General features: G+C 32.2%; 1 protein-coding gene across 1 annotated transcript; it reads left to right on the top strand.

The window, feature by feature from the left end:
• Positions 1-6,437: 6,437 nt before the first annotated feature.
• LOC110029116 lies at positions 6,438-7,305 on the top strand. The gene is made up of 2 exons (XM_020731239.1): positions 6,438-6,592; positions 6,696-7,305. Exons 1-2 carry the CDS (start codon positions 6,576-6,578, stop codon positions 7,051-7,053), a joined length of 375 nt encoding a protein of 124 aa, XP_020586898.1. The 5' UTR covers positions 6,438-6,575; the 3' UTR covers positions 7,054-7,305.
• The last annotated feature ends 7,811 nt before the right edge of the window (positions 7,306-15,116 follow it).

Here is a 15,116-nt window from a genome sequence, read left to right as displayed (position 1 = left end):
CTCGCTTTAGTTCTTAAACACTAAGACCAAATTGGGGATTTTAGTCTGTCGCCTTAAAGTCTCCAATTCTACACCCAATAATGTATATTTCCCTATTTATTTGCACTTAATCCCAAAAACAAAATTCTCCTTCATGAAATCAAATGTGATCCTCACTCTGTTGTAGAACTCATATTCCATTTCCCGGATTATATGTTTCACAATAAATTTTAAAAATTCAATTGGCCAAATCAAAATGTAAATTAAGTTTGGAGTTGAAAAATCATCATAATTTATTTTATATTTTAATATTGACACATCCATATTATCTCTTCATTTCACCATATCTCAGAGTAAGGAGAAAGATAAAAGAAACTACTCAGACTTTATGAGAAAGATAAAACAAATACAAATTTCATATATAAAAAAAGTTCACACGACATTAATAAAAGAACAAATAACACTTATCTGAAACTCTTTCTCTATGCAAATCCCTTGTAGCCTTTCCTTGGAAATGTAGGAAGAAGAAATCTCTCACTTTTCTCCTTCTATAATACTCTTAGAGAAAGATTCACACTTAATCCCACCACAAAAACTATAAACTCTTAAAGAAAAATCACTAATAGATTCCAATATAGTGGCGGAATGAAGATGGAAAAGTGTATGGTATGTAAGAGAAGGAATTGAGGCAAGGAATGAAAAAAAAGGAGCGAGGAGGAGCCCCTTTTCTGATCAATTTCAGCCCCAAATAAAACATAGAGTCGGAGCGCGCGGAGGTGTTCTCCAATAGGTGTCATAGGTGTCTCCAAAAACTCTTCAAAAAGAGTCCAAATTTGTTGAATCTTCTAGAAACAGGGTCTGAACCGACATTGGCGTCATCGACGCTAGTGTTCTTCAATTTAATTTGCTGCTCTCTGTCAAACAACGCCGTCGGCGCTGAACAAATTTTCAACTTCTCCATTTTGACTCCAAATTTCATCCTTTTTGCTCCAAGTCCTAAATTTAACAACCTGCAAGAAAACATGAAAAATACCTTCCATTAAAGTACAATATCACCAAAAATGAGTATAAAATGTGGGTCTAAAAATGCATATATTTTTGGTGTATCAACTTTGTAATTGATTAACCATGTGTAACACCAGTTCTTCTATAAAGAACTTCTTCTTATTAATTTGTTAATTTTTATTAAATCTAGGAGGAGGAGAAGTTGGTCTATAGTTAGTACTGCTCTCGTTGTTCAAGTTTTCTAATCAGTTTGCTTGATTATTTCCCCGTTGCTGGTTAACACTGCTAAAATTTTTATTTCAATTAAAGCTGGGGTGGTTTTTCTAGCATGGGTTATAATAGTTAGAGTATGGGTTACTATGTTTACTGTTAATTGCATTCAAAGTTTTAGATGTAGAAATGTTAGATTCAATCATTTGTCCAAACAAATTTTCCTCAATCACTTGAAGGGTTTGGATAAATTTATTTTAAATTGATCTAACTTTCTTGATATTGTAACTTCTTAAGATTTTAACATATAAATAATGTCAGAATCATGAACTCTAGCTATTATTTTAGGATTTACTGTTTAGAAGGCTATTAAAAATTATTCATAGCTTTTTCTTTAATTAAAGAATTTGCTTCATCAAAAGGTTTTAACATTAATGATCCACCAACAGTATCATCAATAATAGATCTAAGAGGTCCTACTAATCCATAATAAAATCTTTGAATTATTAAATAATCAGAAAAAAATGGTGTGGACACTTCCTAAGAAGTTCTTTAAAGTGCGCCCAAGCCTTGTATATTGATTCCCCTTCAAACTAACAAAAAGATGTAATAACATTTCTAAGTTTAGCAGTCTTTGATGGTGGAAAATACTTAGCAAAGAATTTTTGTGCTAGGTCACTCCAGGTTCTAATGAGTTTAATAAAATCTTAGCTATATCCCTTAAGGAAAAAGGAAAAAGCCAAATTCTAACATCATCATTAACGACACCATTATACTGAAATGTAGCATAAAGTTCTAAGAAACTTACAAGATGTAAGTTAGGATCTTCAGATGAAGTTCCCCCAAATTGGTTATTTTGTACCATTTGAATGATAGCAGGTATTAATTTAAATGTGTTGCTTCTATAACAGGAGTTTGCATACTTCAATGAATTTCATCTACCATAGGGTTAGTATAATCTCTTAATGGTTTTGACCATTCTCATCAATTTGATTTTCAAAATTATTATGTATAATATTTTTCATTTCTTAGAAATTGTGAATTGGTTTTTGTTTTCTAATTTTTCTAATTGTTCGCTCTAACTCAGAATTGTAAGGTATTAAACCTTCAATTCTTGCACTACACATACACTTTTTAAAGATAAATAATAAAACAAGCAAAACACACTAACTAAAATAGTAAATATATCTCTCTTTTTTATATTTTTAAATATAATCACGTATATAAAAACAACACTATAATTTTTCTACAATTAAAAATTAAGATTTTCCTAAGTCAAAAAGGTTTTGTTGCAATTCTCCAGCAACGACGTAAAAAACTTGACCCGGCTCGCAATTACGCAATTATTTAACTTCAGAAATATGGCCAAAAGCTTGACCAAATTATATTTAGTTGCTAGTGTGCAAAATTAAATATTATATAATGATGATAAAAATGATTTACACACTAGAGGTACTACGCAAGTATATGTATCATTTCAAGTAATATGATATTTTCTTTGAAAACCCCAGTATCTATCCCACGGAGATAGCCAAAACTCTTATAAAATTGAATTTAATAAAACCTACTTTTAACTATTAAAAACTTATAGGAAATGATCACAAGTTTTTGTGGAATATCTAATCCTATAAAAATTAAAGGAATGCTAGTATGCTAAGCAAATGCAAAATGTAAAGGCAACACAATTTAAAAATGTTTTAAAATGCAAAGTTACCACTACTTTAAGCTAATAATGTATGAGGAGTTCAAATCTGTATAAAACATTGTTTCCCTTGTAATGAGTTTATAATTAGTGTAGGAAAATAATTTTTAAAATATAAGGTATTGTGCCAAATATAAGAAATTATATTCTTTACGCTCTGTTAAGTGCTTAAAGAACTTTAGCTAATCCAGAGTTTGGTCCTTAAACCCGTGGTTAGGCTAGGAAGATACTAGCTCTTACTCTAAAGTCCCCACTTCCCTTCATTCGAGGGCTAAAATCTCGCTTTAGTTTACAAACATCTGAACCAAATTGGATATTTTAGTCTATCACCCTAAAATCTCTAATTTTATGCCCATCAAAACTTATTTTTCTATTTATTTGCACTTAACCTCAAGAACTACATTCTCGTCCATGGGGGTAAATGTGATTCTTCCTATGTTGGAACATAACCCATTTCGGGTCACTATATTTTACAACAAATTTTAACAAATCAATTGACCAGATTGACAAGTAAATAAAACATAAAGTTTGAATCATCATAATTTATGGAATTTTAAAAACACTTCTACTATATTCCTCCACATAATTATTCCTCATTGCAAGGAGAAAGACAAAGGAAACTACTCAGATCTTAAGAGGAAGAAACAACAACACTTGGATTTATAGATGAATAAAAGTTTACTAGACAAGAGAAAGAAAAATAAAAAAACTACACAGCCTATCTTAATCTCTTTCCCAGCAATCTTTCAAATTCCTTTGAATCCCTCACTCTCCTTACAATTCACTCTAAACTTACTTGGAATCTGTAGTGAAGAAGATATCTCTCACTTCTTCTCTTCTCCTCCAAATCCAAAGCAAGCCCTTAAGACTTCTCCTCTCTAGGAAGAATCCACTTCTCTACAAAAGACTCCCTTTTCCTCCTCCAAAAGTCTCTCTTTTGAATCTTTGTAAGTCTCTTTAAATAAAGTTCACAAAATCCCCAAGAGTTTATTCAAACGCCTCTTTAAAATTCATCTACATCCAATGGATCTTCTAGAAAACCGTCTCTAATACCTAGGCGCCAGATCCAGACGTTTAGGCATCACTCTCTGTTGTCTGGCGCCTAGGCACCAGATCAACATTCACCTTTTTTCTTCATTTGACTATAATTTGCTCCATGTTCGTTCAATTTGCTCCATTTACTCCATTTAGTATACCTACAACCAAAAAGATCAAAAATACATTTCATTAAAGTGTAATATCATTAAAAATATGCATTAAACGTACAAATAATAACAACATATTTTAGGCATGTGATCATTCTATCAATTTTTTTTTGCAAGTGTGAGTCCCTTTTCTATTAATTCCACCTAGATAAAGATGTAGGGAATTATGTTTTTCTTTCTCTTAACTTCAGGGATACTAGAAATCCTTGAACGAAGCAAATAGGTTGTTGAAAAGGGATCTCTAGTCGAGTTGGGTCATCTAAATCCATGACTAAATATACTTAGACTCTTAATAGATTGAGATGATAGATCCATGAAATTATGACGAGGCTATCTATTCTTAAATAGGAGTTCCTCACCGTTTATTGATATACTATGATATACTACTCCTTAGAAATATCGTTGACGTCATTTCATAGCTCCATTTGCTGATAGAACACCGTCTATTTAGGATACGGCGATTCACCCTCTATCTTGTGGCCTAACATGGCTTTGAAGCATTGGGATGATCTTATTTGAGATGACAATATTAATCGTTAATATTCTCTTTCACTTGATATCAAAATGTATGCGAGATTCCTTTAATCAAGTGTATTCTTGAATATTTCCCAAGATGTAATTAATGAAAGGGACACATTCCTTTGGGAGTTACTTCTAACCCCATAGAAAAAATATGATTTCAGGTTCTTTGGTCATATATACATGGGAAAATTTTATAAGATCCTTTTTGTGGATATGCATTTAAAGTGTTTTGATCTGATTTCATTTCGGGCATACACTTTCGATCTATCACACAAAGGCTATCTAAAAAAAATTCTCAATGTTTTTTTTTTTTGATAGTTTGTCTAAGTTTGTTATATTATTTTCTTTTATAATTTATCTCATTCTTCGAATCATTTCAATGATCCAAGAAATAGAAATATATTTGGAAAAGAGAATTATTAAATAAAAATTAGACAAGTTGACAACTCCGAGTTAAAAAGATCCAAAACACTAACATTATAAGAACTCAAGGTTTATCAAAATTATGCGTAGAAACAAAATATCATGCATTGTAGAAACTTGAAGATCAACAACTTGTATTTAAAAAAAAAAGAGAGAAACATTTAAACCATCAAGAACTTCAACATTATAAGACATAATATTGCCACCCAGGGTAAATAGAATGCTTATCACTCAAAGTAGGAACCTTCCTAAAATTCTCCCTAGCTGGCTTTAATCAAGCATCCACATTTAAAAATAAATGGTCGGCCAGAGATAAACCACAAACCACTCATTAAGACCACATCAAGATCCTCTACATTGTTAAGCTTAAAGAAGAAAAAATCTTCAGTATGAGATAGATGATCAACCGTATCTTTAAGCTTCCACATCTTCCTACTAGCCTGCAACAAGTTATTGTAAGGCACACACTTAACCAATGCGTATCCAATAAGCACAAAATTCCATGTTTTGGACGACTCTTCAACTTCAATATCTGAAAGAAGACATGTTCACTCTTACATGGTATGAAAGTAAGAAGATTTAGAAGAATTAAGGAGGCTCGATGAAACCAGTCCTTTCCAGCTTAGTGTAGGACCTTGCCTTAAATTAGGTTGAATAGAAGTGGATGGTAAGGGGGACAAGAAACGTGACCCATGGTGGAAGGAAGGGGAAAAACACAAAAAAAAAAAAAAAAAAAAAAAAATAAAATAAAACACCAATAAACATCTTAAAAAAAAGACGAAAGCTCATTCATATTTAACTGAAAATTAGTTATTTAGATTGTTCCTCAGCAGAAAGTGGCTACTATTACTTTTCATACACCTTAACAGGAAAACAAACCTGCAGTTGAAAAATATTTAAATTGGAGTATACTTCTCTCATTCAAAATAAGCATCTTGCAAATATTCTTGCAGATCACCGTCACCTTGAAAAATATTTAAAATTTTTAAAAAATAAATATTATGGATAAATAATCAATTAAAATTTAAACTATATTTTCATCCCACCAAAATTTAGTAAAGATATCTTAAAATTCCTTTCCGTTCCAGCCAGGTATTTTGATTTCCTAGCAAGAAGACCATATCAGATTTTGTACAAAGATTTATTGCACAGCTATTGTTGTGTAGAGGCATCTATCGACCTTCATTTACACGAATCCCAAAGTAACTGCAATAGAGTTGCCGCCCATCCGTTTCAAAGAGAGCCCATTTTCTATCCGGACTACTAACGCAGCTGGTGGAAGTGACTTATTTTCAGATTATTAACCCGAAATTTTTTATGTTTGAGTTATTTTAAAATTATTATGGGAGTATTAGAAATAAAAGCTGAAAATAATTAAGAATAACGAGTCCGCAGAGAAAAATCCTCCCAGTCCTGATGAAAGTCCGCGTTCAACTGCCGACAACCGAAGCCGTCGAGAAAGCTGGAAGAATCCCAAATCATCCTTATAAGCGCTACTCGTCTGCCTCTCATGTTTCTCATCGGAATCCATGGCTTCCGTTTACAGGCAACCTCTCTTTCTCTCCTTTCCCCTCTCCCTCTCCTCTTTGAACTCTCAAATCTCCCAAGAAATTTCACCACCCTAATTTATACGCGTTTGATTTTTGCAGGTGCACGAACTGCGGAACCGATCTCAACCTAAGTGCAGCATATCTATTCCCCCCGAATGCTTACTTCGAGGCAGGGAACAAGGGCACGCTTTCCTTTTCTTGGGTGGACGATTCCAAGCTTCGCTTCACCAAGGAGGACAAGATTAAACCCTTCTTCGAGACCGTCAATTACTGGGGAATCCAGCGCAAGCGCACTAAGATGCAGTGCGATGCCTGTGGTTTTCTTGTCGGCTATATCTACGATGACGGCCCGCCCATGATGCAGGGCAACGGTCAGCTCGGCATGGGCCCAAGTCAGGCAATCCCTAGGTGCCCCAGGTACAGGTTCAAGACAAAAGCCCTTGCTATTTCTTCTTGAACTGTTTATTCTTTGTTCATCTTTCGCATTGCAACTAGGCTTTCCCGACACCGAGGCTTCCCTCTATGGTAGAAAACTTACTGGAAATTTATGATTTAGGTTTGAGTTTTGCATTTGTTCTTTTTTTATGTAAATTTGATATGAATTCTTGTCATTTGTAAGTTTTTTTCTGTAATATAGAAATTAATTTGCTACAAGTGAACAATTTTTTTCTTTTGTTACATTTAGCATAAATATAGTTGGAATTCCACGTATGTTTGTTACAGAGTTCCAGCTTTGAGGCGACTATTTTTTTATAGTTTTATCACAGCGTATTTATTGTTAGAATTTTCTTATGATGCCTAGAGTGTCTTTTAGCTTGTGTACTTGTTTGGGCAAGAGTGAAGATGATATTAGAATTCTTCATAGCATATTAAATGTTAAATAATTGCAACTTCATCAAGGAGATTAAAACGTCCTTTGGATCGCTTTCCTCTATGTTTGAGATCAGCAATTACGTCATTTTCATTTTTCCGGCATGTTTTGTAGCGCCCCTAAGTTCACTAGTGGTTATATTTTTATCCTCATTCTTTAGGGTGGTTGTGGTTCTCAGGCTGATCAAGCCTTAGTGCAAGATTTGAGGATACTGACACAAAGTTGCTCTATTTCCATTTGGAAGGATCAATGTTTAAGATTGGGCAATTGGATATTGAGCTTTTTTTTTTGTTCGTGTAGTGAGGCATAAGCCTCGAAGCATTTTGAGACCTAAGTTTCAAAATCAACAAATGGCACAAAACATGAAGTTTTATACTAAATTCAAATTATATATAATTGCTAATATATTTACTGCATAATCTATTATTAGGTTAACATGTAATATATTGACATCCTAATATGATAAAAGTAATAACATATTCTAAGTAAGAAATAGCTAGTGACCGTTGAAAAAAATTAAAATTAAAATGAAAATAAAATAAAAACCTAAAACTACTCCCGCTATTGAGTTCCCACTACACGAGTTATAGAAAACTACTCGTTTGTCTAGCCCTTTCCAGTTAAAACCGTAGATGTTATGCAATTGAATGCACAAAGCAATCGTCCCCTTGCTCGTGACATCACAGTCGCGCCTTGATCCCTCTAATTTGCACAGAGCCGAACTTTTGCCCGCCTACTTACCGAATCCCCTTTTGCTCGCTGCTTCTTTTGGCATAGTGTCGAGGAAGTCTACACTTTCCATCTTTGATGCAGAGCATGTAAGGTAGGGATATCATACAAGGAGTAAACAACCAATTATGACTTTGTCCTTTTCTTCATGTCTTAGCTGTTGATTTTCATCTTTTCATATAGGGAATATTTTTTGTTTTGATTTGATTTTCTATTTTTGGTATATGCTAATTATAAGGGATAGATATAGGAGTTTATTGGGGAGGAAAAAAATAGAATACAGTTTACAAAAATCTTAGAGTTTGGATTGCATCCACATTCTTTTCTATTTTTTGCTTTTCCTGCTAAGCTTCTAAGCTAGAGTGGTGTTAGAGTTGATGCACCTATGAAGTCATGGCAGAAACCAACAAACGTCCAGACAACGAGGAGGATCATGATCTGGAAACCATTCGGGTGGCTTCAACTAGTATCACACAAAGAATCGATGAACTCTTTACAGAGTTCTTCAGCTTTTTTATAGAGATGAGGCGAAAGTTGCAAAACTATGAATAGCTATGACCGAAAGTCAAATCTGTGAGGGCGTCACCCACACCAATTTCTTGTGAAATCAATGTGGGAAGAAATGTTTCTCCTCCTTACCCAAAATCTTCTAAATTAGAAGTGGAGGATAATATCATACATCATTTGGATGTATTTGATACAGATGAAGAAGGCAAAGCTTACAAATCTATGAATAGTTATGACCGCCACAAAAATAATATGGAGAATTTTGAGTTAAATTGGACATCCCCTTCTTCGACAGACACTTACATATTGAGAATTATTTTGATTGGGAACAATAATTGAGACATTTTTCAAATATATGGAGATCCTTCCAAAGAAACGAGTGAAATATGTTGTTTGCCATTTGAAAGGCGGAGCAAGTGCGTGGTGGTTGCAATTAATGTAGACCCGTCGTCGAGAGGGGAGAGGTTGCATTCGCCACTGGTTTCACATGAAATAACATCTTCGAGGGCTTTTCACACCCCCACTGATTATGAGCAAATGTTGTATATGCAATACCAACATTGCTCATAAGGTTGTAGAACTGTGAATGTCACGAATAACCAAACAACTAAAATGAAATTACAATTAATTGGTTGCGAGATATATTGGTGGACTAAGAGAGCATGTTCAAGATAAGTTGGAGTTGAATTCAATATGGTCCGGATCTCAAACCGTTAATTTTGCACTAAAGGCTGAAATCTAGCTTGACAGTGCAAAAGTTCCTTCCCCAACCAAAAGTTTGATTTGGAGTCTCTAGAAAAAAATAATAAAATAATTTCTGCAAATGATATATCTTCTCAAACCTAGAACTTGATTAACAACAAGCTAAATCTTGTTACTGAAACCAGAATATGGGCCCAGGTCCCATTAAAAATTTAAATAAAGAAAATCCGTATGCAAGTCAGATTAGCTTGAAGTACTTTTGTTGCCTACAATACAATCACAAATCAAACGACAACCCTGCTAGATAAGTTCCACTATTAGAAGGTGAAATATGTGATGAAAACATGAATAAAGAGTTCACAACAGATGATGAAGTTGAGGAATTGTGTGGTGATGAAGGCGATATAGTTGTGTATATCGGAGAAATTACTGATAGCTCCCTGACAACCACTTGAGTCACTGAGGCATGTCATGTTTCGTACTAAGTGCATCTTCAATGGAAAGGTATGTAAACTTTGATAGATAATGGATGCACTGCAAACATAATTTCTTGAAATATAGCACAAACCTTGCATTTTAAAACCACTAAACATCCACATCCTTACAAGATAAGTTGGGTTAAAAAGGAATTGATATATTTGTGTCTGAAATGTGTCAAGTGACATTCTCTATTGGGAAACATTTCTTATTCGAGGTTTTATGTGATGTTTTCTATATGGTTGTTTGTCATCTTATCCTGGGTTGGCCATGACAATTCAATATAAAAGCATTGCATGAATGCAGATTGAGCACATACTTTTTTGAATGGAAAGGAAGTAAAATTCGGCTCTTATCATCGCTTTCAATCTTAGATGAAATTAATGCTAAGGATAAGCTTGTTTTGCATGTGGTCTCTGGTCCTACATTGATCAACAATTTTGGAGAATCTCGTCCTCTTTGCTTTAGTATTCACTAAAAGCAATGCATGTGGAGCAGTTGCCAACATTCTAGAAGAGGTTCACTTGTTGCTCAAGGAGTTTTAGGACATTAATCCAGCTGATTTACTCACCCAACTACCACCTCTACGATCAGTTCAACATCTTATTGATTTCAATTCTGGCTCTTTTATCAAATCTCTCACATTACAAAATGAGCCTAAGAGAGCTTCAAGCATTACAATGTATGGAAGAAGAACTACTTGTTATGCCAGTGATTCAACATAGTTTAAGTCCTTGCACTGTTCCAGTTCTACTTTACCAAATAAGATTGTAGTTAGTCGATCTATGTGGATAGTAGAACAATTAATAAATATACATTTAAATACCAGTTTCCAGTCCCTTGCTTAGAAGCCATGTTGGACAAACTTTCCGGAGGTACTATTTTTTCCAAAATTGACCTCTATAGTGGTTATCATCAATTTCATAGATGAGTCAGTGAAGCATGGAAGATCACTTTTAAAACTCGAGATGCTTATATGAGTGGAAGGTCGTGTAATGTGCCTAGTAAATTCATGACACTTACGAATGAGGTACTAAAGACCTTAAATTCCTTTTGCGCAGTTATTTTGACGCTATTTTAGTTTATAGTTTCACCTGCGAGGATCATTTACAATATTTATCAAAATTTTTTCAAGCTCTCCGCAACAACCAACTTTCATTGAACATTTCTAAACATGAATTTGCAATTTAGTGTTTATTTGTTGGTTTTTATCATGACAGTATTTTAATTTATAGTTATATTGCTACCTGTATCGCATAAATGTATAGAAATAATTTTGAAGGTGGTGATATATAATTTAATATTAATGTAGCTCTGAAACCGTATTGCGTGGCAATGTATAATTATCTATGTTCATGTATTCGTGTGCAAATGTTATAGAATGTTGTTGAAGTAAGTTTATGCCTACTAATATACGATTTGAATTCTTATCATCTGTTAAGAATACATGTTGGAAATCAATACGATGACTACTTAAATCCCAAAATCCCAAAAGTATGTTAGCTTCATGAGTACATTGGTGTTTTTGTACTAGATAATCATGATAGATATATGGAGAGCTTTTAGTGTTTGTAAATTTTGTGTTATTAAATTTTGATCCATATGAGATTTATGAGATCCCGTGTCTAGTAAGATAGTAAATTTTCGTTTGGAGATATATAATAGCCAGTTATAAGTAATTATTGTATTCTTTTATGCTTAGGGCTGGTTTGAGAAAAAAAATCTACTTCTGTCTAGAGAATGCCATGGTTAATTGGATAATATATTATTATCTTCTAAGTAGGTTAGTTTTAGATATCTTTGGCTTGTAAAGCCTTCTTCAAAATTTAGAAGAAGGTTTGATGAAGGTGCTGTAATTTCTAGCTCATTAATTTCTTCAGGTTGAATTACTGTCCTATATGGGAAAAGGGTGGATTTAGATGGACTGAGTCTGTATGTGGCTTAAAAGCTACGTTATTATATTGATTACTATAGGCATATGCAATCTGATAAGTAATGCTATAGACAACACTTCTCTTAATTTACTCTGTCTAATTTGTGTTTTAGAGTTAAGGATCGGTCTAGATGTCGATCATTGAGATTAACAACATAGTTTGGATGTAAGTTGAACATTAGGGTTTGATAGCATAAGTTTCCTTGTATGACTCCTAATAAGACATCTTTTTTAGAATGTATAATTTTGTCATCGTATATCCAGATAATTATAGGGCTCTCAATTCCTTTAGGAAAGTATGCCTTAATTAAAATTTGAATTCCTCCAAATAAGATATGTTTATATTTTTATGGGTCTTTTATTTTTTGTAAGTCTTGTCTTTTGATTTGATGGTTATATATAGGTATTCATGTTCTCCTTCTGTATTTATCATATCAATAGGATGTTCACCTTGTCGAATACTATAATAACTACGTCTTTTCGATTGAAAAATTGGCATTTCAAAGAAATTTTTTTTTCCTAAAGATAATTTTCTTTTTCTTATTTTATTGTCCAAATAAACAAATAAGCAAATTATGGTGCCTAACCTACGACAAAGGTCCCGACTTAATCATAGGCAATAATTTTTTTAAAACATTCTCTTCATTTACGCAAACTGAAAATGAAATTATATTGGTCACCACCAACGGTAATCAGCTCCATTGTCCCATAGTTAAAAAACCGTTCTCTCATTCCACCACAACTATTTTTCGCAGCCAGCGTTGTGATTACCACCTTGACCAAAACATGAAAAATGCTTTTCCAAATTTATTTAATAATCATTTAAGAATAAAACCTATAACTTCTCTTGAAAATTCTAAACTTGCTGAGCTTCGTTCCTTGCAAGTTTGTTATTTAATTCATCATTTTCTGAGGATCCTTTACAATTTTGGATATAAGATGACCGATTGCTTTAATAACATGAAAAATGCTTTTCCAAATGTATTTAATAATCATTTAAGAATAAATACTATATCCTCTCCTGAAAATTCTAAACTTCCTGAGCTTCATTCCTTTGCAAGTTTGATATTTAAATCATCATTTTCTGAGAATCTTTTATAATTCTGGAAACAAGATGAACTGATACCGATAATTAAACCAATTAACCCTACACTTATTATAAGAGTTAGGCCAATGAAGCATACCTTTGAAGATAAAAAAGAATTTCAGATTCAAATACAAGAATCATTACAGCTTAAATTAATCGAACCAAGCAATAGTCCCCATAGTAGCCCAACCTTTTCAGTAAGAAATCATACCGAAGAAATTAGAGGAAAAACAAGATTAGTAATTAATTTTAAGAAACTTTATGATAACATTAAATTCGATAGCTACTTCCTACCAAACAAAGAACTTTTGATTAATCATATTAAAACAACCAAATGATTCTCTAAATTAGACTTAAATCTAGATTTTGACAAATAATGATGCATCCAAATAGTAGAAAAGTTACTACATTTAGTACACCACAAGGACATTATCAATGGATTGTAATGCCTTTCAGATTAAAAAAATGCCCTACAAATATTCCAAAGACAGATGAATATTATTTTCCAAGAATTATCACATTTTTGTCTCATATATGTAGATATATTGATATTCAGTCAAATTATTACCGAACATTTAAAACATCTTACCTTATTAGTTTAGAAAGCCCAAAAACATGGGATAGTTTTAAGAAAAAAATCGTCTTCCTGACAAATACTATAGAATTCTTAGGACTTATAATAGATAAAAGATTCATAGAGTTATAAGAACATATATAAAAGATTCATAGAGTTAAAAGAACATATCTAAACAAAAATAAACCATTTTAAACTAATAAATAACCATAAAGATTACAGAGGTTTCTATATGATGTATTAATGATGCAGAAACTTTTGTTAAAAATCTCGTAGAATTAAGAACCCCTCTACAAAAGAAGTTGAAAAAGAATATATCTTGGTACTGGATGAAAAGACAAAAAAACTTATATCAAATCAAAAAATTATGTAAAAATCTTCCAAAATTACATTTACCTGTACCTTAAGATTATTTAATTATAGAAACTGGCAGTTCTGAAATTGCTTGGGGAGCCATTCTAAAAGCTCGACGTAATAATACAAAACTACTATGTAGATATAGTTCAGGTAACTATACTACCACTAAACAAAACTATTATGCTAACGAGAAATAATTATTAGCATTAAAGAAAGCTATTAAAAATTTTGAAATATTTTTAAATGAAACATTTTTAATCAAACAATAAAACTGTCAATTTCTTTATCAAAGGAAAAATTGTAGATTCCTTGCCAAATAAAAAACTAATTAAATGACAAATTTGGTTTTTTGCATATGCATTCGATTTATAATATATTTAAGGAAATAAATATTCTTTTGTTGATATACTAACACGAGAATTATGCAGGAAATAAATATGGATGATGAAAATAAGGATATTTTTGATATAATCAGTGAGACTAAAGAAAAATCTAATTCAGACAACCAATTATCTAAAAATTGTTTATCTACAAATATGAAAATTAGAATATGAAACTACTTCTGACAATAACATTCTAAATGAATTATTTAAAATAAAAAAAAATATCTCATTCGAGAAATACCCGAGGACGGGTTACCCTTTTTATCCGAATTAAGTAAAATTAGAGATTTTGCAAGTCTCAAAATTACTAGAGAATAAAGTAAAGAGAAAACTAAAGCTTTTTCCTCAATTACTGAAAATGAAGAATCATCTTCCTAAAAAATCCCTACATATGCGAAAATACTACAAAAAGGTCACAGAAATATTGTAGGAATAACAACAATTATCTTTTTATGAAAAGAGTTAATTCTCAGATTTATTTCCATACAATTGGGAAATATTAACTTATATTTATGAAAATACTGATTTAAAGTTTGTCTCAGAATTATACAAATGCTGCTTAATGCGTATGATATATTTAGAAGATGATGATCTTCTAAAAGAATTATTAAATTCAATTATTGAAGTAGTGGACACCTTCCACCAAGTTGTCAAACATTGAAATTTATTTATCAAATTATATCAAACTTATCTCAAGTTAAAAGAAGTTATTTATTTAATACAAATTGGAATTAACAGTTAACTTTACACCCTGAAATACAAACTTTATATCTCTGAAGTAATTATGTAGGGTTGTGGTTTGAGAAGATCCAAGTGATCTTGTTGAGCTCTAACTTTCTTTAGAAATCCACGCAGAAGGGTATAGTATGAACCTAAGGTATTAAAGTCAAACCCTAGATT

Source organism: Phalaenopsis equestris, unplaced genomic scaffold, assembly GCF_001263595.1.
Source record: "Phalaenopsis equestris unplaced genomic scaffold, ASM126359v1 Scaffold000551, whole genome shotgun sequence".
In the NCBI taxonomy this organism is placed as follows: domain Eukaryota; kingdom Viridiplantae; phylum Streptophyta; class Magnoliopsida; order Asparagales; family Orchidaceae; genus Phalaenopsis; species Phalaenopsis equestris.
This window is presented reverse-complemented; position numbering and strand designations above follow the sequence as displayed.